Raw genomic sequence first — 23,992 nt, forward strand, 5'->3', positions numbered from 1 at the left:
GGATGTTTGTACCCATTAACCAACCTCTCTTCATCCCACACATCTTTCTCAGCCTCTGGTAATTATCATTCTACTTTACCTCCATGAGATCAATTTTTTTTAAGTTTCCAAATATGAATAAGAACATGAAATATCTGTTTTCCTGTGTCTGGCTTATTTTACTTAACATAATGACCTCCAGCTCCATTTATGTTCCTGCAAATGACAGGATTTCACCCTTTTTTATGGATGAATAGTATTCCATTGTGTATATTCACCATATTTTCTTTATCCATTCTTTCATTGATGGACACAAGTTGATTCCATGTCTTCGCTATTGTGAATAGTGCCGCAATAAACATGAGGATGCGTGTATTTCTTTGATATACTGTTTTTTTCCCTTTGGATAGACACCCAATAGTGGGCTCACTGGATGATATAGTAGTTCTGTTTTTAGTTTTTTGAGAAATCTCCATACTGTTTTCCATAAACACTGTTCTAATTTACGTTCTCACCAATAGTGTGTAAGAGTTCTGTTTTCTCTGCCTCCTTGCCAGCATCTGTTATTTTCTGTCTTTTTGATAATAGTCATTCTAACTGGGGTAAGATGATATCTCATTGTGGTTTTGATTTGCATTTCCTTGATGATTAGTGATGTTGAACATTTTTTCATATGCCTGTTGGCCGTTAGTATATCTTCTTTTGAGAAATGTCTATTCAGATCCTTTGCCCACTTTTTAATGGTATTGTTTCTTGTTTTGCTCCTGAGTTTTTTGTATATTCTGGATATAGTTCCTTGTTAAATGAATAGTTTGCAAATATTTTCTCCCATTCTGTAGGTTGTCTCTTCACTCTTTTTTTTTTTCTGTGGATAAGCTTTCAAGTTTAATATAGTCCCATTTGCCTATTTTTGTTTTAATTGCCTGTTCTTTTGGGATCTTAGCCATAAAGTCTTTGCCTAGATCAATCATCCTGAAGTGTTTCTCCTATGTTTCTTCTAGTAGTTTTGCAGTTCTAGGCCTTACATTTCAGTCTTTAATCCATCTTGAGTTGATTTTTGTATATGGTAAGAGATAGGAGTACAATCTCATTCTTCTGAATATAGATGTCCAATTTTCCCAGCATCATTTATTGAAGAGGGTATCCTTTTCCCAATGTAGGTTCCTGGCATCCTTGTTGAAAATCAGGTGACTATAAATACATGAATTTATTTCTGGTTTCTCTGTTCTGTTCCATTGGTCTATGTATGTATTTGTATACCAATACCACACTGTTTTGGTTGCTATAGCTTTGTAATATATTTTAAAGCCAAGTAGTGTAATGCCTCCAGCTTTGTTCTTTTTACTTAGGATTGCTTTGGCTGTTTGGGCTCTTTTTTGGTTCCATATGAATTTTAGTTTTTTTTATTCCTGTGAAAAATAGCTTGGTATTTTGATAAGGATTGCATTGAATGTATAAACTGCTTTCAATTACTATTGTCATTTTAACAATATTAATTTTTCCAATCCATGAGCATAAGATGTCTTTCCATTTGTTTGTGTCCTCTTCAATTTCTTTGATGAGTATTTGGTAGTTTTCCTTGTAGAGGTCTTTTACTTCCTTGGTTAAATTTATTTCTAGGTATTTTGTTTTAATTTTTGTAGCTATTATAAATGGGATTGCCTTATTGATACAATTTCTTCTTTTGTGCTCCTCCATCCCACCTCCCTCCTCCTTTCCTTCCCTTCCTCCCTTCCCCTTCCCTTCCTTTTTTTTTTTTTTTTTTTGGTTTTCAGATACTTACCTTTAGCTTTCAAGTATTTTTGAAAGAGGTCAAAGTATAGTTAGAGTGAACACTCACCATCTTTTTTTTTTTTTTTTTGGAAACAGAGTCTCCCTCTGTTGCCTAGGCTGGAGTGCAGTGGTGTGATCTCGGCTCACAACCTTTGCTTCCCAGGTTCAAGTGATCCTCCTGCCTCAGCCTCCCGAGTAGCTGGGATTACAGACGTGCACCACCATCCCCAGTTAATTTTTGTATTTTTAGTAGAGATGGGGTTTCATCGTGTTGGCCAGGCTGGTCTCGAACTCCTGACCTCAGGTGATCCACCTGCCTTGGCCTCCCAAAGTACTGGGATTACAGGCCTGAGTCACCACTCCTGGCTAACACTAAGCATCTTTTAAAATAGTCTTAAATTTTTTATTATGGACATTTTCAAACATTTATGAAAGTAGAGAATAATAAATGGCAAGAATTCAATTTCAGCAATTGTCAACATGTGAGTAATCTTGTTTTGCCTATACCTCTATCTGTCCGCCTGCTCCCTCTCCCCACAATGGCTTATGATGAAGCAAATCTCAAACTTCATATTATTTAACCTGTAAGTGTTACTATCTTTATTAGTTGATTTAATTAAAAATTACTGAACATCTGCTCTGTCAGGTTATATGCTATGTTCTGATAAATTCTTAATTATCTTTCAAAGCTCAGTTCAAATGTCACCTCTTCCTGGAAGCTTTCCCTGATTTTCCCTTCTCCCAAAAGAACTTAATGACTCCTTTCCTGGCATTCAGATTATATGCCTCCTTCACAGAGCTCACTGTTTAATAGCAATTATTTTAAATGTGAGGAGATAGTATAATATAATTCTTAAGAGCTTTGGAAACAAATAGACTTGGGTTAAAATTTGAATTTCTGCTTTGGAATCAAATAGACTTGGGTTAAAATTCTGCTTTCTGAGCTTAATTCCTTTGAACCTCAGTGTTCTTATCAGTTAAATGGGGATATAGCACTCACCTTATATTGTGGGGAATAAATGGGTTATGAATCCAAAGTACCTTGCACAGTGCCTGGCACATAGTGAGCATTCCTTCAGGAAGTTACATGCTTCTCTCGCCACACTGTGCTGGAGGCAGGACCACAAATGTCTCCTGTGTGTGTGCTGGCACGTGGAAGCCTCTGCGGAAGAGTGTGGGAGGGGCAGCCTCCAATTACAGAAAGCAGGCAGACTGGGCCCTAGCAGCCCTGCCTGGCCGTGGACAGATTCTCTGGCAAAGAGGGCCTCTGGTTCAACTTTTGGGCTATTTAAAGGCATTAGTAAAAATCTGGAAAAATGACTTGATTTTGTCTTTTAATGCACACTTATTTTGTTTACTTGGAAACTACAAATTTGTCCCTCCCCTCAACTAAATAATCTTTATTATAGAAACTCTGGAAAGAAGAGAAAGAGAAGAAAAAATCACAGACTCAGCCCAGATCACCCATTTATGTATTATTTTATTTCCTTCTTCTTTTTAAAAAAATTTGTTTTATTTTCCGTCTATGAAATTATAATTGCATTTTGTTTACTTTTTGGTCCATCTCCAGCTTTTTAAAGTCATCTTCATTTTGAGGGTTGAAGTCTGACCTTTCAAACAAAACCTCCAAGTGTGAAAGGGTCCGAGGGTTTGGATGTGGCTTCTTGACTGAGCAAGGGGTGTCCAATGTGTGGCTGACAAAACATGCCTGCAACACCTCTCACTGCCCACCTCCTTCTGGAAGCTCAAGGTTTCTATTCACATACCTCTGGGAATGGGAGACTCACCACCTTTCAGGGTCATCTCTGTCATCACTAGACAGCTTTCTCTCACTGAACCAAATCTAGCCTCCCAGTGACTCTTTTCATCATCCTCAGCTCCATGCTCAGAGGGCACAGAGCACAGTTTCTCTCTCTGATCTGCTGCAGCCCTGGAGATATCTGGAGACAGAGGCCTCTGAGACTGCTACTCTTCAGGCTGGAAATTTCAGCTCCTCCAAGTATTTAACAGACTAAAGGCAAAATTAGTAACGAGGGAAGAAAACAGTTTTAGTTAATTAAAATGTTAAATGAAATCAGTTCCATGACTCCACATGCCCTGAAATGTGAGGCATGGCCAATGCTTGTAGTCTTACCCTAAGTGGTCTAGAAGACAATGTATATTGCTTCCTTATTTTCTCCTCAGTTCAGATAGATACCCCCTCCCCATCCATTTAAGCAGGTGTTGCTTAGGGCGGGTGTTAGCCCAGCTTCTCATACCCCTATCCTGGACCGTGTCATCCCTGCCGGAGGCCTCAGTCACCATCCATAAGCTGTTGAATTCCAAGCTTCTGTTTCCAGCGTAGATCCCTCCCAGGAATGCCAGACCAAAACATGGAGCTGTGTCCTGAGACGTCCTCCGGGTGCTGCAAACAGCCTGTCCACACTGGGACTCATCGTCATCGGCGCATTGCTGTTTGCTCACTGCACCCACTAACCTGTGAGTTCCCTTCGGCAGGGCTGTGGAGCTATGGTGCTTTAGAACAGTGCTTGGCACAGGAAGACACTTATGAAGGGTGTGTTAAATGAATAAATACATGCCCTCTCCTCGATCCCAGCTTGCTGCTCTTCTAGTTTCCTCTAGTTTAAAAAATAGCACTGACCGGGTGCGGTGGCTCACTCCTGTAATCCCAGCATTTTGGGAGGCCAAGGCAGGTGGATCACCTGAGGTCAGGGGTTCGAGACCAGCCTGGCCAACATGGTGAAACCCCATCTCTACTAAAAATACAAAAATTAGCCAGGCGTGGTGGCAGGCTCCTGTAATTCCAGCTACTCGGGAGGCTGAGGCAGGAGAATTGCTTGAACCCAGGAGGTGGAGGTTGCAGTGAGCCGAAATTGCGCCACTGCACTCTAGCCTGGGGGACAAGCGCGAGATTTCATCTCAAAAAAAAAAAAAAAAAAAGCACCAAGTTCCAAGCACCGTGTGAATCAGAAGACGAGGCGCCTCCTTGATTGTACTCTTTTGAATATCTCACTTCTGCGTCTATGCAGCTAGCTTATCCTGCCACTTGTACCCCTTAAATTGCTCTTCCATCCTCCAATTCTCTCTGTGCACTGTTTTAACACAAGGCATCACCATCCTTCTCCTGGATCTCTTCCACAGCCTGCTCACTGCCCACTTCCCTGTTCGGCCCATTCTTCCAGCTGCAGTTGGAGAGAGCTTGCCAAAATGCAAGACTTTCCGACATTGCATCTTTGCCTAAAACCTGCGTTATCTGTATTATCTGTAAGGTGAAGACCGCATCTCTTAGGTCCTGCAAGGCTCTCGAGACCTCTTTCCTGACCACCCTCTGCTCTCCAGCCAGGCCCATCTCCCATCAGCTCATTGTGTGGTGTGACTTTCCCTCCCTGCTCCTCCCAACCTGGAGGTGCTCTCTTCCACACCACTCCCCAACCCCAGTTGTTGCAGATTTTCTTCCTCTAGGTCCTACAGGAGTGCCTCCACGGCTGCACCCACATGTCCCAAATGTACATCTCCAGGCTGGACCTCAGTTCTGACCTCCAGATTCACATTCCTTTCTCCAAACCAAACTCGTGAATCCTGCACCTCCTTCAGAAAAAAAGCCTCCTCCTCCTGCAATCTTCTCCACCTCAGTCTGCTGCAGCTGAGCAGACTAAAAACCTCAGAACCTTTCTTGGCTTCTCTCTTTCTCTCACATTCCAGACCAGGTTGGGTTTACCTTCAAAATACATCTAGACTCAGAGCACGGATCCTCAGCTCCACGGCTGCTCCAGATCTCAGTTGCCTTGAGTTGTCCTTGCCTCTCACCTGGAGCACTGCAGAAGGCTCCTTGCCAGCCTCCCTGTTCTCTCTTCTTGCTCCCACTGTCTCTTCTCCACATGGCAGTCAAATCATGTCTCCTGTGCTCAGATCCCTCCAGTAGCTCTTTGGTCTCATTGGAGTAAAAGCCAGAGTCCTTACAACCACTCACAACACGCCAGATGAGGGGGCCGCGCCTTTGCTTTCCAACCTCCTCTCCTCCGCTCTCCCTGCGCTCCCTTCAGCCACACTGACTCCCTCCAGCCACACTGACTCCCTCCAGCCTCCTTCCTCAGGGCCTTTGCACTTGCCTGTCTCCTTGCCTGGGGTCTTCCCCCATCCACGGCTGAACATCTTACTTCCTCACTTTCAACTCTTGGCTCAAATGTCACTTCTTACAGGCACCTTCCCTGAGAATCTGTATAAAATAGCACACCCTCTTCTCGTAGCCCCCCACCATTTTCCTGATCCTGAACTTTTCCATATTGTCATCGGGACTGTTTTATCTGTCTGTTTCCTGGCTGACCCCTCTAGAATGTCATTTCTATAAAGGCAGGGGCTTTGTTTTGTTCATTCCTGTATCCCTAGCATCTTGAACAGTGCGTGGTCCACAGGAGGCTCTCAATAATTATTTGTTCAATAAATGAAACTTAGACTTCATACTACTTTTTCCTGACTTCCTAGACTAGATGGCAAACTCTTTTATGTACTTTTAGCAACTGTACCTTCCCTTTGAAACAGTTACTGCAACTGTAATTACAAAACTGTATAATGTAATCTTGATCTTATTCTCTACAGGTTGGCCATCCCTAATCCAAAAATCTGAAATCAGAAATGCTCCTCAATCCGAAACTTTTTGAGCATCAGCGTGATGCCACCAGTGGAAAATTTCACATGTGATCTCATGTGATGGGTCATAGACAAAACACAGTTTCAAGGCCGGGCGCGGTGGCTCACGCCTGTAATCCCAGCACTTTGGGAAGCCAAGGCAGGTGGATCACCGGAGGTTGGGAGCTGGAGACCAGCCTGACCAACATGGAGAAACCCCATCTGTACTAAAAATACAAAATTAGCCAGGCGTGGTGGTGCATGCCTGTGCGCCTGATCCCAGCTACTCAAGAGGCTGAGGCAGGAGAATCGCTTGAACCTGGGAGGCAGAGGTTGCGTTGAGCCGAGATTTCGCCATTGCACTCCAGCCTGGGCAAAAAGAGTGAAATTCTGACTCAAAAAAACAATAAACAAACAAAAAACCACAGAGTCAAAACTTTGTTTCACATACAAAATTAATTAAAATATTCTATAAATTACCTTTTAGGCTATGTGTATAAGGTGTATAGGAAACAAATGAATTTCATGCTCAGACTTGGGTCCCATCCCCAATATATTTCACTATGCGTATACAAATATTCCAAAATCAGAAAAAATAAAAAATCTGAAACACTTCTGGTCCCAAGCATTTCAGATAAGGGCTACTGTATTTCCAGTCTCATAGTAGCCACTAAACATGTGTTGAGTGAATGAATGAAAGAAAGCTAGGATATTATTTGAGAAACTGACCAATAGCAGGTGCTTGACAGAGGGACTGAACCCTGGGCTGGACATAGGGACCCCTGGGGTTTAGCCCCATCTCTCCCATTGACTTGCTCTGTGACTTTTAGTTGATGACTGTCCATTTCTGGGTCACAATTTCCCCAGCTGAAAAATAAGGAGCAAGATTACATCATTTAGAATGAGCTTTCAGGCTTGAAGAGATTGTGATTCTAGAACCCGGTACTCCCAGCTTGCTTCCACTGCTGGCCTGGAGCCCTGGGTAGGGAAAGGATGTGCTTGGAACCAGTAGGGTAAGATCTGGCTTTGGGACCTCTGCTGGCAGGCTGGGCTTCTGGCATGGGGCCAGCCCTTGAATTTCTTGGCTGGATGAGTGGGCAGCAGGATGGGTTGATTGATCTTCCCCCACTGTGGGGTCCTGGCCATAAATCTCCCCAGCCCAGTGGGGTCGCCTAGGACCCAGGAGTCATAGCCAGCGCATTCCTTGGTTTGGCTGGCTCTGGGCTGGTGCTTTTCGCCCCTTCCAGCTCCCAGACACTGAAGCCCCTGTGGGCGTGAGCACCCATTCAATCTGATCATAGAGCCTAGCTCTGTGCTCCAGAAAGCCTCTGTCCAGAGAGCTGGCAATCTTTCTCCAGGTTCGACCTTAAGATCACATGGCACTGTTTTGAGCATATATGCCCTAGGCTCCTGGTGAGCCAGGACTTAACCCTCTTTGTGCCATGGAACCCTTGGGCAGTCTGATGAAGCCTAAGGACCCTTTCTCACAGTAATATTTTTATTTATTGATAAATTAAATTAATTAATTAATATATTTTTGAGACCAAGTCTCACTCTGTCACCCAGGCCGGAGTGCAATGGTACGATCTCAGCTCACTGTAACCTCCGCCTTCCAGGTTCAAGCAATTCTTCTGCCTCAGCCTCCTGAGTAGCTGGGACTATAGGCACGTGCCACCACTCTCGGCTAATTTTTGTTATTTTTAGTAGAGACGGGGTTTCGCCATGTTGCCCAGGCTGGTCTCAGATTCCTGACCTCAGATGATCTGCCTGCCTCTGCCTCCCAAAGTACTGTGATTACAGATGTGAGCCACCGTGCCCGGCCTCTCACAATAATGTTTTTAAGTGCATAAAATAAAATGCATAGCATTGCAAAGGAAGTCAGTTATATTGAAATGTACTTATCAAAATACTAAACATCTAAGTTTGTAGTATAGTGATTTTTGTGTCCATTTATAATGTATTCAACAACAAGATCTTGTGGAAGGTCCAATGACTATTGTACTCCTATAGTGGTGAGCATAAGATATATCTAGATATCTGCAATAATTATATGGCGATATGAAAATATCATAGACAGTCTGTGGTTTGTTGCCTTCATCCCATGGAAGAAAATGGTAAATTTTATTTATTTTTATTTATTTTTTTTGAGATGGAGTTTCGCTCTTGGCTCCCAGGCTGGAGTGCAATAGTGTGATCTTGGCTCACTGCAACCTCTGCCTCCTGGGTTCAGGTGATTCTCCTGTCTCAGCCTCCCCAGTAGCTGGTACTACAGGCGCCCACCACCATGCCTGGCTAATTTTTGTATTTTTAGTAGACACGTGGTTTCACCATGTTGGCCAGGCTAGTCTCGAACTCCTGACCTCAGGTGATCCACTCGCCTCGGCCTCTCAAAGTGCTGGGATTACAGGTGTGAGCCACCACATCTGGTCGAAAGTGGTAAATGTAAGTTAGAGGTTAGTGAAATACAGATATAATGTTTCCTTGTCCATGTTCATGAGCTAGAGTTCTGTCCACGGCCCTCTGGGAAGGCAGTGTTACATGAAGGGGAGCCAGATGAATGAATTCTTAAGTCTGAGAAGAGAGGGGCTCACCACAGTCCTAACCAGCCTGCTTCCTTGGGACCTTATTAAAATATGAAAAGCTATTTTCCGTCTGTTAACGGAATCACAGGATCATAGGCTCCAGACCTGGAAGGGCTACAACCCTGCTACAGTTTCAGTGTATATCCCTCTAAAATTCATACGTTAAAACTTAAACCCCAATTAGCTGGGCACAGTGGCGGGGGCCTGTAATCCCAGCTACTCAGGAGGCTGAGGTAGGAGAATCACTTCAACCCAGGAAGGGGAGGTTGCAGTGAGCTGAGATTGCGCCATTGCACTTCAGCCTGGACAACGAGAGCAAAAACTCCATCTCAAAGAAAACCAAAAAAACAAAAAAAATCCTTAAACCCCAGGGTGGTGATATTGAGAGCTGGGACCTCTTGGAAAGGGTTTAAGTCAGGAGGGCTTCACCCCTGTGAATGGATTAGTGTTCTCAAAAACGGGGTTGAAGGGAGTGTCCTTGCCCCTTTCACCCTTCCATCCCTCCCACCGTGTAAGGGCACAGCAAGATGTGTCATCTTGGAAGCAGAGGGCAGCTCTCACCAGATGCCAAGCCTGCTAGTGCCTTGATCTGGGACTTCCCAGCCTCCAGAACTGTCAGAAAGTAAATTTCTGTTCTTTATAAATTACCCAGTCTAGGGTATTTTATTAAAGTGGAACAAGAGACTAAGACAAACCCCTTTTGCAGACACCTCGTTGGGTGACCTGGTCCATGGCCTCTGCTCTTACATGTTTGGGGATGGAGAGCTCACCCTCCAGGAATCCCTCATTTCAGGCTGAACAGCTCTAACTGTCAGAGGAATGGTTGTCTTGTCTTCTCCTTCACATACAGAGATAAATCAGACACAGTCCTTGCCCCACAGCTAGAGAGTGGAGAGAGACAAGGACTCAACTACAGCTAAAATGTATTATTCATTGAACAACCTTTCTCTGAGCTTCTGCTCTTTGTCAGGCCAGTGGTAGGCACTGCATATACTGACATTTAATTTCATAAAATGTGTGTCGAGTGTGTACTCAGGCACTGTGCTCAGTACTGGGTGGTGAGGGAGAGATAAACATGATACCTTCCCTCCATGGAGACAGTTATTAAATGAGTAAACATACAAATCAGTGTGTAATTGCAACTTGTGTTCATGGCTGTGAGGAGATGAGCAAAGGAGACTCGTAGAAGGGAGTGACTTCAGATGGGAGAGAAGCGAAGTAAAGAAGTATTCTTGAAGAAAGGGATGTAAAGGAAGATCAGTTTGCTGGGCAAATAGGAGTGGAAGAGTGTTCCAGGCAGAGAAAAGAGCAAGTGGAGAGGAGTCTCTGATGTGGGAAAGAGCTTGGCTTTTGTTAGGAAGTGACAGGAGGCTCCGGGGCCAGACCAGGCTGGAGAGGTGGGTAAGGGAAGATTGCCTGTGCCTTCAAACCCACGCAAAGAAATTTGCATATTATTTTAAGGGCCGATGAATGCCATAAAAGGGCTTAAGCAAGATACGTTTGAAAGAATAAAACAAGGTCTCCAGGAGCTCTCCGGCTTACAGCAATGATATTAACAAGATGAAGTATTATAAGAATGAGTAAAGAGCTGGGCGCGGTGGCTCACGCCTGTTATCCCAGCACTTTGGGAGGCCGAGGCGGGCGGATCACCTCAGGTCAGGAGTTTGAGACCACCCTGGCTAACATAGTGAAACTTCATCTCTACTGAAAATACAAAAATTAGCTTGGCGTGGTGGCGGGCGCCTGTGATCTCAGCTACTCAGGAGGCTGAGGCAAGAGAATCTCTTGAACCCAGGAGGCGGAGGTTGCAGTGAGCCAAGATTGAACCACTGCACTCCAGCCTGGGTGATAGAGAGAGACACCGTCAGAAAAAAAAGAAAGCTTTTATATTTGTACTGTAAACACCTTCTTGAATGCTCTCCGTACTTTTTCTCAGGCTAAGCTCTTTGCCTGGATTCCTCTCCCCAGGCTGTCTGCCGAGTACAACACTCTGGCTAACTTTGCCAGCATTACCTCCTCCAGGATGCCTTCCTTAACAATGTAGTCGACCACGCTGCCCTATGTCAGAACCCTGAGCACGCCCTGTATGCTGTTCCCAGACTATTTACATGTCAATGTCCACCGTCCCTTTCTTCAGACCACCCCTGGAGGAGGGCAAAAGGGGAAGTTGCAGAATCTTCAGCAGCAAACTGGCTCCCTGCACGCCTCAGTCTGGTATTGGAGCTAGACACTGCCACCTGCTGGCAGTGAGTGAAATGGCTGACACGATGGGGTTGGGAGGAAGGAGACTCCTGGAAACAGTCCAGGCCCACTTTGGCTTTTCTGAAGGGCAATCGCATAAGGTCTGGCTGGATGGAGGGCTTGTCTAAGGGGTCTGATGGTTTTGGGTGACAGCTGGGCTGGAACAGGAAGGAGGAACCGAATGTCGATGGAACAGCTGCTCAGGACACACGGTGCAGCCCTGTGGGGCTGCTGAGACCTTAGTCCAGACCCTGGGCCCCAGCCAGACCAGTAGGGGGGCCCACCTTGTTACCATGGGGATCAGGGCTGTGTCCATACAGGTGGGGAGATGACCCTCCACCCGTGTGAAGACCTCCAGGGAGGAGGGACCAGCCTCAAAGCCAAGTGTCCACCCATGCCCCCTCTTTTCTGGAACAACTTGTTTTGCTCTAAAGCTTGGGACTTTGACCCAGGAGGTATGTTTTCCTCCTGTTGATCACCTGATGTCCTTCCTGTTCATCCCCTTCCCCCACCACTCCCAAAGCACAGCCCAGGGGATCCTTTCCTTTCCCTGGGTTTTTCAGGGAAGTGGAGGATACTGGGGTGAGGAAGGCAGAACCTGGGACTTGAGTGCTGAGGGCAGTGGTTGGAGGGGGTGGCACAGCTGTGACCCCCCCACCCTCCTTAAGTCTGTCCTTGCTTGGCTCCTGGGACACCCTATTTTCCTGGGGTTGCTTCCTCCTGTTTCCTCTTGCCCCTTCTTCCTTTGAAAGACCTTTGTGTGTTGGGGGTGTGTCTCCTTTCTGTGCTCTCCTCCTCAACACCCCTACCCCCGCTACATACACTGGGGAGACCATGAGCTCCCAGGCCTCAGTTACCATCCCTTTGCTGCAGATGGCTCCCAGATGTTCCACTCCAGACCCAGGGATTCTGCAGCCTTCCAGATGTCTCCCTCTGGAAAGTCCACAGGCACTGCAAGCATAATACCTCAAAATGTATAGCTCATCAATCCTGCAACCCCCCAAACTTGCTCTGGCCCCTACTGAGGCACCAGCATCTACCCAGCTGCCTATGCCAGAAACCTGGGAGTCACCTGAAGCCCTGCCTCCTGCCTGTACCCATTCTCCCAGCTTGGCACTGTGTTCCAGCAGCCACACCCCGGCTTCTCTACCTCCTCAACAGGGCTCAGATCTGTTCCCACGGGCACTTCCTGCCCAGGTCCAGGCACTGGTGTTGTGGCCACTGTAGCAGATCCCTGGATTCCTCTTCTCCAGCCTTTGCATGCCCCTTTCACTCTCCACACTGCATGGAGAGGTGTTTTCCCAAACACAAAACTAACCATGTGACTCCCCTCCCTAAAATTCTTGCAGAAGGCACCAGTAGATGTTTGTTAAATTCAGCCCCATTCCTTACATTCCAATCAGTGATTCTCTGGCTGTTCATTAACACACACAGTGCTTACTCCAGTCTGTGTTAGAAGACTGTGAGGACACCAAGTTGGGTGTGGCAGGGAGGCCAGGATATACATGTTTGGGAGGCATCACTCAACTCCAAGCAAAGTTCCCCCAGATCACCTTGAGACACTCCATCTTTAGATGGCAATGGGCCTGACTGCACACACATGTGAACACACACACACCCACACACACCCACCACACACACACACACCACACACACACACACACACACACACACACACACACACACACACAGAGGAAGCAGGCCCGAGGCATGATGTCTGAGTGCTCCCGCTGGAGCAGGAAGGCAGAATCATCCTGCCATAGGAAGGGTTGCCCAGGAGGCCTGGTGAATAGGAGTTTGGTGACTTCAGGGAAGAGAGGCTGTGGAGGTGCCTTCAGCTCAGGCGCTGGCTCCTGGGGACCTTCCATCTCTGATGAGACTTTGTTCCAGTTGGCCTGCTCCTTTCTGGGGAGTCAGCATCTCAGCTTCCCATGCTTCTGGGGTGGGGGATGGGGCAAGGAGACCAGCAGGACCCTTGGTCAGGGGCTTGCTCAGGAATTCTGGCCGTTCTCATTCCCTGAGCTGGAGGGCCAGGTGGATACCACGTGATCCTGGGGAGGCTTTTGCCTCTTTGGAGGGCTCTGGCTTCAGGGCCTCCCTGTTCCAGGGGCTAGGTGTGCCTTCCTCAATGCTGCTTTTGGCTATGAGGGTGACAGACCCAGGGCTTCTGGGCCCCAGATCGCACCTTGCCATCTGGGGTGTCCGTCCTTTGTCCCCCACAGCAGGCTGTGTTTGCCCATTTTCTCCTCTGCCATGGGTGGATATGGATCTGAAGTTGGGTGTTGAAGCCTCTCACCAAGGCTGTATCTTGTTTTGAGGCCCTGCCCGGTTTCCAGGGACCACATCTGGGGCCAAGAGGAAGAACTGAACTGGGCCTAGGTTAGCTGTGCTGGGTCAGGGCCTGGGCATGGGCTGTGAAAGCTGGGGACTGGGACCTTCAGGCCCTCTATTGAGATCTTTGCAGGAGGGGGTGGATTTAGGAAGCTACTGGGCTGGGCCAGGGCGTGGAAGGCACTGAAGCCGTGGTGTGTCCCAGCATTAGAGTCCCAGAGTTTGGCTTGGCGGTGCAGGGGCAGGTGGTGGGGAGAACAGGAAATAGGCCAGGCTCTCGGGGGAGTCCAGCAGCTTTGAGCCTTCTCTGGGCTTCTGGGGTTTTCCCCAGGCTCCTGAGGCAGCCAGCACATTTCTTAATCCCACTGTCAGCCTTCCAAGAAGCCCCGCCCACTGGGCTCAGTCAAGGCAGGCTCGACTGTGTGTCACCCCTTTCTCTAGAATCTAGCCCCACTGCCAGGAAAAGGGAGCTCAGGGCATGGAGGTGAGGCTGGGACTCTCCCACATCTGCTTGGTCCTCATACCCACCTCCTTAGCTGGCCCCTAGAAGATGACCTCGAATGCCAGCGCAAGTGAGCTGGGCACCAGCCAGGGGAGGCCAGGCCTGGCAGCTCATTACCATGGGAGGGAGGGCAGGTTCTCTCCGACACCCGTCTTTGTGTCTCCTCCCTCCCTCGTCTTCCTCCTTCCTAGCTCCTCTCCTCCAGGGCCAGACTGAGCCCAGGTTGATTTCAGGCGGACACCAACAGACCCCACAGCAGCTCCACGAGCCCAGACACCAGCGGCCAGAAGCAAGGCTAGGAGCTGCTGCAGCCATGTCGGCCCTCGGCCTCCTCATTCTGGGTCTGCTCACGGCAGTGCCACCTGCCAGCTGTCAGCAAGGTAGCTCAGGAGGAGAGGGCTGGGCACGGGAGACCCAGGGGTGGATAGGTGGTGTTCTGGCTCCCCTCCCCAGGGCCTTGATACTTACAGTTTGGAGGGGGAGCAGGGACTGCGCTAGCTGAAAGAACTTTCCAAGGCAGAGACCTCTGAACCAAGTCTCTGCCTGTCACTTGTTTTCAACGAGTGAAAAGTGGCAGCAGTTGGTTCTAGGATCTCAGGGAGGAACAGGATTTGAGGCCCAAGCCCCAAGAGCAGGCATTGCCCAAGGGATGGCCGGGTCCTGAGTACAGGGGGCCCAGGGATACAAGTAGGGTGAGAGTGGTGCCCAAGCCACCCCTCAAAGGCTTGGGCTTTGTCTCAGCCTCTTGGGCTTGGGTAGAGAACGGTGCCCAGTGCGACTCCCTCAAATATCTGCGCTCTTTGTCCTGCTCTGCCTGAATCGATGTGTGACCTTGAGCAAATCACTGCCCCTTCCTGAGACTCAGTTTTCTCACCCGTAAAATGGGAACAATAAACCCCACCCTGCCCACCTCCCGGGGCTGCTGCCAGGTCAGGGGTGTAGAAGGGCTTTGCACCTGGTGAAGCAATATACCCAAGGTCTGGCTTTCATTCTACACTGTCAGGCTGCATCTGCAGCCAAAGTCTGGGGACTCTGCAGGTGGGACTTGGTCCAGAGGGGACTGGCAAAGATACTTCCAGAGCTCCCCTCCCACCCCCACCCCGAGCTCTTATGTGTGTCTGCTTCAACTGTCTCCCCAGTCTTGGAAACCCTCTGGGGAACTGCAGACCAGAGAGGTTGAGTCACAGAGCAGGGCAAGAAAGGACAGGGCTCAGACCACCTTTCTCCTGCCCCAGGCACTGCCCCTTGCTGTATGTGCTAACCCCACATGGGAGGAGGAGCAGCGACTGTGGTCCCTGGGGCGACTGGAGGGAATTGGCTGCAGGGTCTAGGAGGAAACAGGGAAGGGCCTCCAAGGGTTGAGCCCTAACTCCCCATGCTTGAGCAACCACTGACCTGAGGGAGCAGTCTGAACCCCCAGGGAAACAATGACTCCCAAACACTGCTTTTGGCAGGTGTGGAACTGAGGGTAATCATACTGGGTGTCTTCTGCTTCCCCTGGAGATAAGTGAGGTCTGACCTCACTACAGGCCAGAGAGTTCCTAGCCTCCTTCCTCCTTCCCAATATTTGCCAGGCTCGGAGAAGAGGTCAGGCCTCCACTGCAGCAGGAGAGCTTTTGGTAGACTCAAAGGAGGACATATGAGCAGGAGTGAGCCAGAGGAAGGTTTTCTCATGTCCAGCTTGGGTCCCTCAAAATATAGGGATGCAGGTATATTCTGGCCTGGAGGCAGGACCCCTCTGAAGCCTCCTGCTGTCCTGCGTTTTGTCCTGGGACTTCTCCCTGCTGAGGGTCTTTTCTCTACAGGGCTGAGCTCCTGCAGGCTCATGGAGTGCAGTGATGCTGGGGAAGAGGAAAGTCCTTTGGGGAAGCAGAGGCCTGAAGGCAGGGACTTCAGGAAAATCTTCAGGGACTGTGTTGGTGTCAAGGGTCAAAAAGCAGAGAAGGGACCTGGTGCAGTAGCTCATGCCTGTAATCCCAGCACTTTGGGAGGCCAAGGCCAGAGGATCACCTGAGCCCAGGAGTTTGAGACCAGCCTGGGCAACATAGTAAGACCCTGTCTCTATTAAAAAATAAAAAAAGTAGAGAAGGGTGCATGGTTGGGGCCTCAACCTAATCTCTGGGCCTAGTCCCTGGGCACCCAGCTGGGGGAATCAAAAGGAGCTCAGGTTTTGAGGATTCTTTCCTGGTCCCCAAGACCCAGAGTAGAGCTCACCCCTCTGTTCTGCCCCTCTAAAGATGTCCTGGTCCACTCCTCTCTCTGGGTACCCCAGGCACCCCAGATCTCCCCAGCTGAGCAGCCCTGAGAGTCTCCCACTCTCATACCCTTCCTACCATCAGAGAAACGTCTTGCTACAGAACAGGATCTTCTAGATCCCAGACCAGTCTTGTCAGCTCTGGGTCCTCCTCAGCCTTCTGGGAGCCACTCCCAGCTGCAAGGCCTAGGCCAGCTGTCCAGGGGGCTGCCCTTTGGTCCCTGGGGCTGCATGTGACCCACCTGGGGGAGGGAAAGAGGCTCTGGGCTGCCTAGATACAGCACTCTGAGGCTCTTCCCTCCTTGGCTTCTCACTCCTTCCAACTCCCTTCTCTCTGAGCCTCTGTTGTTCTTCCAGCTCCCTCCTTTTCCTAAGCTCGGTGGAGCTTAAGATGCATAAGTGGGTCAGATGGGCCGTATCCCACCCCTGCCTCCCCAGAATGTCTCCTTGCTCCTGGCAGCTGGCTGAGGGCCTTCAGCACAGGTGGGGCCCTTGGAGAGTGAGGCCCCTGGCTCTCCTGCACATGCAGCCCCACTGTGGCCCTGTCTGCTACAGCCCCTCTCCCTTTGTTAGGCCTGGGGAACCTTCAGCCCTGGATGCAGGGCCTCATTGCGGTGGCCGTGTTCCTGGTCCTCGTTGCAATCGCCTTTGCAGTCAACCACTTCTGGTGCCAGGAGGAGCCGTGAGTGCTGCCCAAGGGTCCCTGAGCAGGCAGGGTGGGTCCAGGACCACTGCTCTTGCTCTAGTAGCGGTGAGAAGGGCCTCAGAAACCCTGTGTCCAATCCTCCCCCTGTGTGGAAGGGAAAGTGAGGCTCAAGCTCATGGGGTGGGTTGGTGACAGTCGGAATGAGAGCCTAGGCTTGCTGGCTCCCAGACCTGGGCTCTGTGGGCCCCACAGCTCTGGCGCCCACTCCCTGTGAGCTTTGGGGAAACGGCTTCTCTTCTTGGCGTCTTGGTGTTTCTGCAGAGCCAGGATAGCAGCCCAGCCTGTGATGGGGGCTGTAAGGACCTCTAGAAGGGGCGGTCCCTCCTTTGGGTGGGTCAGCTGTGGTACAGACAGGGCATGGGACAGACACACCTGCTGCTCTCACAGGCTCAGACTGGAGTGAGCTGTCAGAAGTTCAAGAGTTGCTGCTGAGGGAGAGTGCAGAGGACACTGCAGGGCCTGACCTGGTCCGGGGTGGTCAGAGACGGCTTCCCCATTGCATGTTTATCCTGAAACCTGACTAACGAGGAGGAGTCACTACCAGGATAGAGTGACGTGGGAAGAGTGCTGCAGTTGAGAGAAGGGTACACCCAGGTCCTGAGTTAGGGGCATGGCGCCAGGGCTGCTGGGGACAGACACACACAGGTGAAGGGCGGGTGGGCTGAAATCCAGCTCACTCTGCACTCACCAGGTCAGGACCTTCAGGCAAGGCTGCCTCTGTCCCCAGGGGCATTTCTTCCCAGATTTCACAAAGGTGGCCTGGTGGCTTGAGTGCTAGCCCCATGCAGGGTTGCTGAGGAAACCCCAGTGGCTCAGTGGGTGGAGACAGTGATGGAGACATCTGAGATGAGGCTGGTGAGGTGGGCAGGCCCAGGCCAACCAGGCTCTCGCACACCCAATGACCTGAGCTTTGGACTTTACCTAAGTGAGCAGGAATCCAGTGACAATCTTGTTTTTTGTTTTGTTTTGTTTTTTGGAGATGGAGTTTTGCTCTTGTTGCCCAGGCTGGAGTGCAATGATGGCTCGATCTCGGCTCACTGCAACTTCTGCCTCCCGGGTTCAAGTGGTTCTCCTGCTCCAGCCTCCCGAGAAGATGGGATTACAGGTGCCTGACACCACGCCTGGCTAATTTTTGTATTTTTAGTGGAGACAGGTTTCACTATGTTGGCCAGGCTGGTCTCCAACTCCCGACCTCCTGATCCACCTGCCCTAGCCTCTCAAAGTGCTAGGATTACAGGCATGAGCCACCGCACCCTGCCTCCGGTGGCAAGTTTTTAAGCCAGTTTCGGGATGAGACACGGCCTTTGCAGAATGACCCTGGCTGCCTCGTGGCACATGCACGGTGGCGGTGGAGGAGTCTCCAGTCTGCAGGCCTGGAGAGTGGTGAGGGGGTGGGTATGAGGTCAGGAGGGGGTCTGGACTGTAGCGGTGGCAGAGAGGATGAAGTGAAGAGACGGGTCTGAGCACTGTCTAGGAGGTGGACACCCTGGGAGTTGGTCATCACAGACAGCAGCGGACTCGAGGGGAGGAAGGCAGGGATGGCATCTAGGTTTCTCATGGCGGATCACTCACCAAGGCCCAGAACACAGGAGGACGAGCAGATGTAGGGGCAACTGCTGAATTTAATTGGAGATATATTAAGTCTGGGGTGCCTGTGGGATGTCTAAGGAAATGAGCAGGTGTTCGGGTCCCTGTGACCCTCATGAGAGCAGCTTCTGGGAGGCTTCAGGGAGAGCCCACACTGCAGGGGATTTAAAGTTGAGTAAGAGGCGAGGAGGTTTTTGTTGGATGCTCTTCAGATAGACTTTCTCCACCTGCCCAAGCTCTGCCTGAAGAGCCACCAACCACATCTGTGCCCACTGCCCAAGGCACGACCTGGGGAAATTTGGGGCAGACACTGCATCCTGCAGGGCCTGCTGTGGAGGCTGAACTGAGGGCATCTGGAACAGAGAGAGGCTTTGGACTCAGGATAAGTCTTCTGCAAATATTTGGCCCCCCACCATGGAGTGGGGAGAAAGTGTGAGACCCCCCATGGGTGGGGCCAGAAGCCGCGGCTGACAGGCCCTGATGCACACAGCTCTGGGAAGGGCAGTTGCTGGCCTTCGGGCTTGTGAGAACCAGGACCCAGAATAGGGTCTGCTTGGACGAGGGGGGGCCCCCACTGCGGAGCCCCACTGATGAGTCCCATCCCCAGGGAGCCTGCGCACATGATCCTGACCATCGGAAACAAGGCAGATGGAGTCCTAGTGGGAATGGACGGAAGGTACTCTTCGATGGCGGCCAGTTTCAGGTGAGGTGCAGGGCAGGGCTGCCCGGTCTGTGCTCTCTGGGCCTAAGGAGAACCTCAAGACGGGTGCTGGTGGGGGGAGGTGGCTGGGGAGGACGGAGACTCACGTGGGCAAAAGCCAGTGAGGCAATGGGGGCTTTGTGAGGATTGCAGGGCTCTGTGGGGAAAATGCAGCCTCTGTGTGGGGCGAGGGCTCTGGAAGGGGACGGAGACTTCGGAGGGTAGGGTTCAGTGTAGGGGAGGGGACTCATAGGGCAGTGGGTACAATGGGGACAAGGGGTTCAATGGAGGAAGGAAAAAAAGAGTGAGGGACTCAGTGAGGGGAAGGCTCAGTAGAGGATGCAGCTCAGTGGGGGATGGGTTCACTGGGGTATGGACTCAGTGGGGGATGGACTCAGTGGGGGATGGAGCTCAGTGGGGGATGGGTTCAGTGGGGGTGGACTCAGTGGGGGATGGGTTCAGTGGGGGAGGGAGCTCAGTGGGGGATGGGTTCTGTGGGGGATGGAGCTCAGTGGGGGATGGGTTCAGTGGTGGATGGATTCAGTGGAGGATGGACTCAGTGGGGATGGGTTCAGAGGAAGATGGAGCTCAGTGGGGGGTGGGCTTAGTGGGGGATGGAGCTTGGTGGGGGATGGAGCTTGTTGGGAGATGGGTTTAGTGGGGGATGGAGCTTAGTGGGGGATGGAGCGCAGTGGGGGATGGGCTTAGTGGGGGATGGACTCAGCAGGGGATGGACTCAGTGGGGGATGGGCTCAGCGAGGGATGGACTCAGTGAGGGATGGACTCTGGGGGATGGACTCAGTGGGGAATGGGCTCAGTGGGGGATGGGTTCAGTAGGGGATGGGTTCAGTGGGAAATGGGTTCAATGGAGGATGGACTCAGTGGGGGATGGACTCAGTGGGTGATGGACTCAGTGGGGATGGGTTTAGTGGGGGATGGAGCTTGGTGGGGGATGGAGCTTGTTGGGAGATGGCTTTAGTGGGGAATGGAGCTCAGTGGGGCATGGGCTTAGTGGGGGATGGACTCAGCAGGGGATGGACTCAGTGGGGGATGGACTCAGTGGGAGATGGGTTCAATGGAGGATGGGTTCAGTGGGGAATGGACTCAGTTGGGGATGGTCTCAGTGGGGGACGGGCTTAGTAGGGGATGGACTCAGTGGGGGATGGGTTCAATGGAGGATGGGTTCAGTGGGGGATGGACTCAGTTGGGGATGGAGCTGAGTGGGGGATGGGCTTAGTGGAGCATGGTCTCGGTGGAGGATGGGCTCGGTGGGGGATGGGCTCAGTAGGACCCAGTAGTGGAGCAGTCCACAGGAGGAGGGAGATAGGTGTCAGGGAGGGGATGCTGAGAGGCTTCCAGTCTCGGATGCATAAGCCCAGATGTGGTCAGGACAATCCCCTTCTGGGAGTCAAGCTTTTAATCTGGAAGCTATTACTGTCACAAGTGCAGGAAGGAGCAGGGAGAAGGGGATAGAATGGGAGGAGTGATGATCCACCAGGCCCATGCCTTCTTCTTTCAGGTCCAGTGAGCATGAGAATGCCTATGAGAATGTGCCTGAGGAGGAAGGCAAGGTCCGCAGCACCCCGATGTAACCTTGTCTGTGGCTCCAACCTCAAGACTCCCAGGCACCTGGGATGGATGCCCAGTGCTACCACCCAAGCCCCCTCCTTCTTTGTGTGGAATCTGCAATAGTGGGCTGACTCCCTCCAGCCCCATGCCGGCCCTACCAGCCCCTGAAGTATAGCCAGCCAAGGTTGGAGCTCAGACCGTGTCTAGGTTGGGGCTCGGCTGTGGCCCTGGAGTCTCCCCTTCAGCTCAGAAGAGCCTTCTGGAGAGGACAGACAGCTCAGCACCTCCCATCCTGCTCACACGTCCTTCCCCATAACTATGGAAATGGCCCTAATTTCTGTGAAATAAAGACTTTTTGTATTTCTGGGGCTGAGGCTCAGCAACAGCCCCTCAGGCTTCCAGTGAGTCCCCATCTTGCTTTCTGAATCATGACAGTCACCTTCTGACTCTGTCATAGTGGCTTTGGGGGATTATGCAGGAAGCCCCTGTGCCCACAGGGCAGCTGGGACCGAGGGGGCCCAGGCTGGGGAGGGGCTGAGAGTCTGTGGCCAGGGTGAGGGTAAGAGAGGGTTAGTGTCTTTTCTGGTGTTTGAGAGTGAAGCACCCTCAAATGGGAGAGTCTGATGACACCTGGGAGAACGGGGAGGCAGGGAGACCAGGACAGGTGAGCCCATTTCTGCCAATGGGCTGGTTCTTGTCCCCTCAGGCCAAACCCTTTCTTCAACCAGAGCAGCCAGGCAAGGCTTCCCAGGGCAGAGCAGGGCAGACCCTGATATGAGCTAGGTTCCCCTAGTACTGATCAGTTTCATGTATATAGGGAAGGAAGAGGATGTCAGAGGCCCATGGGCCAGAGAGCTCACCCACTCTACCCTTGCTCCAGGTAGCGCCCCTCTTGGAAGTCCCCGCCCCCAAAGCATCCTTCATCCCTGAGACTCTGGGCTTTTCCTTGCTTAGCGCCGCTCACCCTCTGCCTCTGTGCTGGAGGTGTCACAGTGGGTTCACACAGATCTAGCTCTGTCTCCCTCCGGTAGCCCCTCCGTGCTGGGCTTTGGCATAGGAAGTGTTAGGAAGGAGTCTTGGGTTGAGACTCAGGAAGCCCAGATCTGAGTCCTGGGTCCTCTGCCAACTTGTGTGTGAGCTTGGGAAAGCTGTTGTCCTCTCTGAGCTGAGCTTTCTCTCCGTGGAAGATTTGGCCAGTCTCACGGCAGAGCTGGAGGAGAGCCCAGTCCTTGCCTATGCCTGCCCCGCCCAACGCCCAGTCCTGGGGTGGGAGTCAGGGTAGGGTCGGGAGGATCAGGAAACTGGGTCCTAGTAGGAGCAGGGGAGAGGGGAGGCACGCCTTGCCTGGCTGGCTGAACCTGGAGGCCCCTCACTTCTGTGACTGTTGGCCTTATGGGAACAGCTTCTGTCTCTGTCCAGGGTGATAACCTGAGAGACTCATCCAGGATAATTCCCAGATCCAGAGAAGTGGGGCCAGAAGGTAGGAGGCCATCCACCTTGTCCCAAAGTTCTCCCTCTGCCACTTGTCTCAACCTGTCACAGCCCCCATGCTTCATGTTATGGCCATTCTTTTGCTATTCCAAGGCTTCACCAAGTACCACTGGGGAAGACTCATCTTAAATGGGAATCATTTCTTCTCACCTCATTGGGTTTAGGATGCAGCCTGCAGCAGAGGGAAGAGGCCTGGGGGTGGGGGAGCAGCGGCTTTGCTCCAGACCTATCCTTGCCTTTCTGCGTGTCTTGAGACAAGTCACCTCCCCTCTCTGGGCTTCAGCTTAATGAACTGTGGCTTGTGATTTCTACTCTAGGCTTTTGCTTACGTGGCTGCCTGTGACTCATGCCTTTTCACCCCACCTCTGCCAGTTTAAACTCTGCCCATTGTTTTTTCTTGACCCTACCAAGGTTCCTCCTCTTCTGGGAAGTCTTCCTTGATTAGACCAGAGGGCAAAGCCAGGCCAGCAGCCAGCCCAGCTTCTCCACTCACTGAAGGAGAGACAGAGGTTCCTAGAGGGTCAGGCCTCTGCTAAGGCACAAACAGTCCCCTCTTCCTTTCCTGCCTCCTGGTGGGAAGCTTCTGACTGCCGGATCCGATTCTCCTTGCACGAGGCCACATTTCCTCCCAGCTCTGCCCTCAGTTGTGCTTGGCGGGTGGGAGTGGGTTCGAGTCAGGTCACTCCACCAGCCTGCCAGGGCCAGAAGGCAGAGCCACCATCCCTGTCTCCCTGCAGCAAGTGAATCCCAGCCCCTCACACCTGTGAGGTTTTGCCAGGAGAAGCCTGCTTCTGCCTGGGCTCACCTTGCTCCCCAGCAGCTGTCTGAGGCCTTTCCAAGAGCCTCCTTGGCCCCCTTCTCATTCTGTCTTGCTCAATATGGGCAGATCTAGGAGAGTGGGAACCCTAGGGGCTCCTGCAGGGGCTGGGCTGGCACTGACCTTACAGCCCCTCACCCTCACCCCATGTTTCTGCCCTGATCCGGAGGGGGGTGCTGGGAGCAGGGAGCTGCCGGCCCCAGAACCGCTGAGACCCCCAATCCTTATCGCTCATTCCCACCTGCCAGCCTGGCCAGATCGGGGAGGGAAAGGAGGCTGGGCCCGGGCCAGGGTGGCGCTTAATGACCCTCCGGGGGCCTAATCTCAGACTGGCAGCCACGGAGTGGCTCAGGCGCGCTCCTGGAGAAGGCTGATAACGCACCAGCTGGGCCCCCACCATCTATCGCTGCACAGCCAGTCCCAGGGGCGGCCTCCCAGGGCCTGGGGAGGGGGAGCCTCTGGACTAGGGCGGGGCTGGAGGCGAGCTCTCCACCCCCAGCCCTGAGGGAGGAGATCCTGAGCTTCCTGATTGGCAGACAATGGAGAGACCCAACCTGCAGGAGGGGTGGGCTGGGCCGGGTGGGAACCTCCAGACACCTGTGCTCCTTCTCTCTTTCCTGCTCTCTTCCCAACCTTTTCTCCCCATGTAGGACCTCTCCTGCCCAGGCCTGTCTCCTCTTTGTCTCTCCCAGCCTCCATCCATCTCTGTCTCCCTGTTTCTCAGTCTGTCCGCCTCTGCTTTTGTCTCATCCTTTGCCTCTCTCTGTCCTGTTTCCCTTTCTCCTCCTCCACCTGAGCTCAGCGCCCACCTCCTCTTTCTGCCTTGCATCCCTT

The 23,992-nt window shown here is 51.5% G+C and overlaps 1 protein-coding gene across 1 annotated transcript; it reads left to right on the forward strand.

The window, feature by feature from the left end:
- The first annotated feature begins 14,243 nt into the window (after positions 1-14,243).
- On the forward strand, positions 14,244-21,248 carry PDZK1IP1 (PDZK1 interacting protein 1). The gene is given in 4 exon segments (NM_001133937.2): positions 14,244-14,414; positions 16,862-16,970; positions 19,189-19,284; positions 20,801-21,248. Coding segments are annotated over 4 exon segments (345 nt in total). The 5' UTR covers positions 14,244-14,347; the 3' UTR covers positions 20,874-21,248.
- Positions 21,249-23,992: the final 2,744 nt, after the last annotated feature.

This window comes from Pongo abelii, chromosome 1 (assembly GCF_028885655.2).
Source record: "Pongo abelii isolate AG06213 chromosome 1, NHGRI_mPonAbe1-v2.0_pri, whole genome shotgun sequence".
NCBI lineage: Eukaryota > Metazoa > Chordata > Mammalia > Primates > Hominidae > Pongo > Pongo abelii.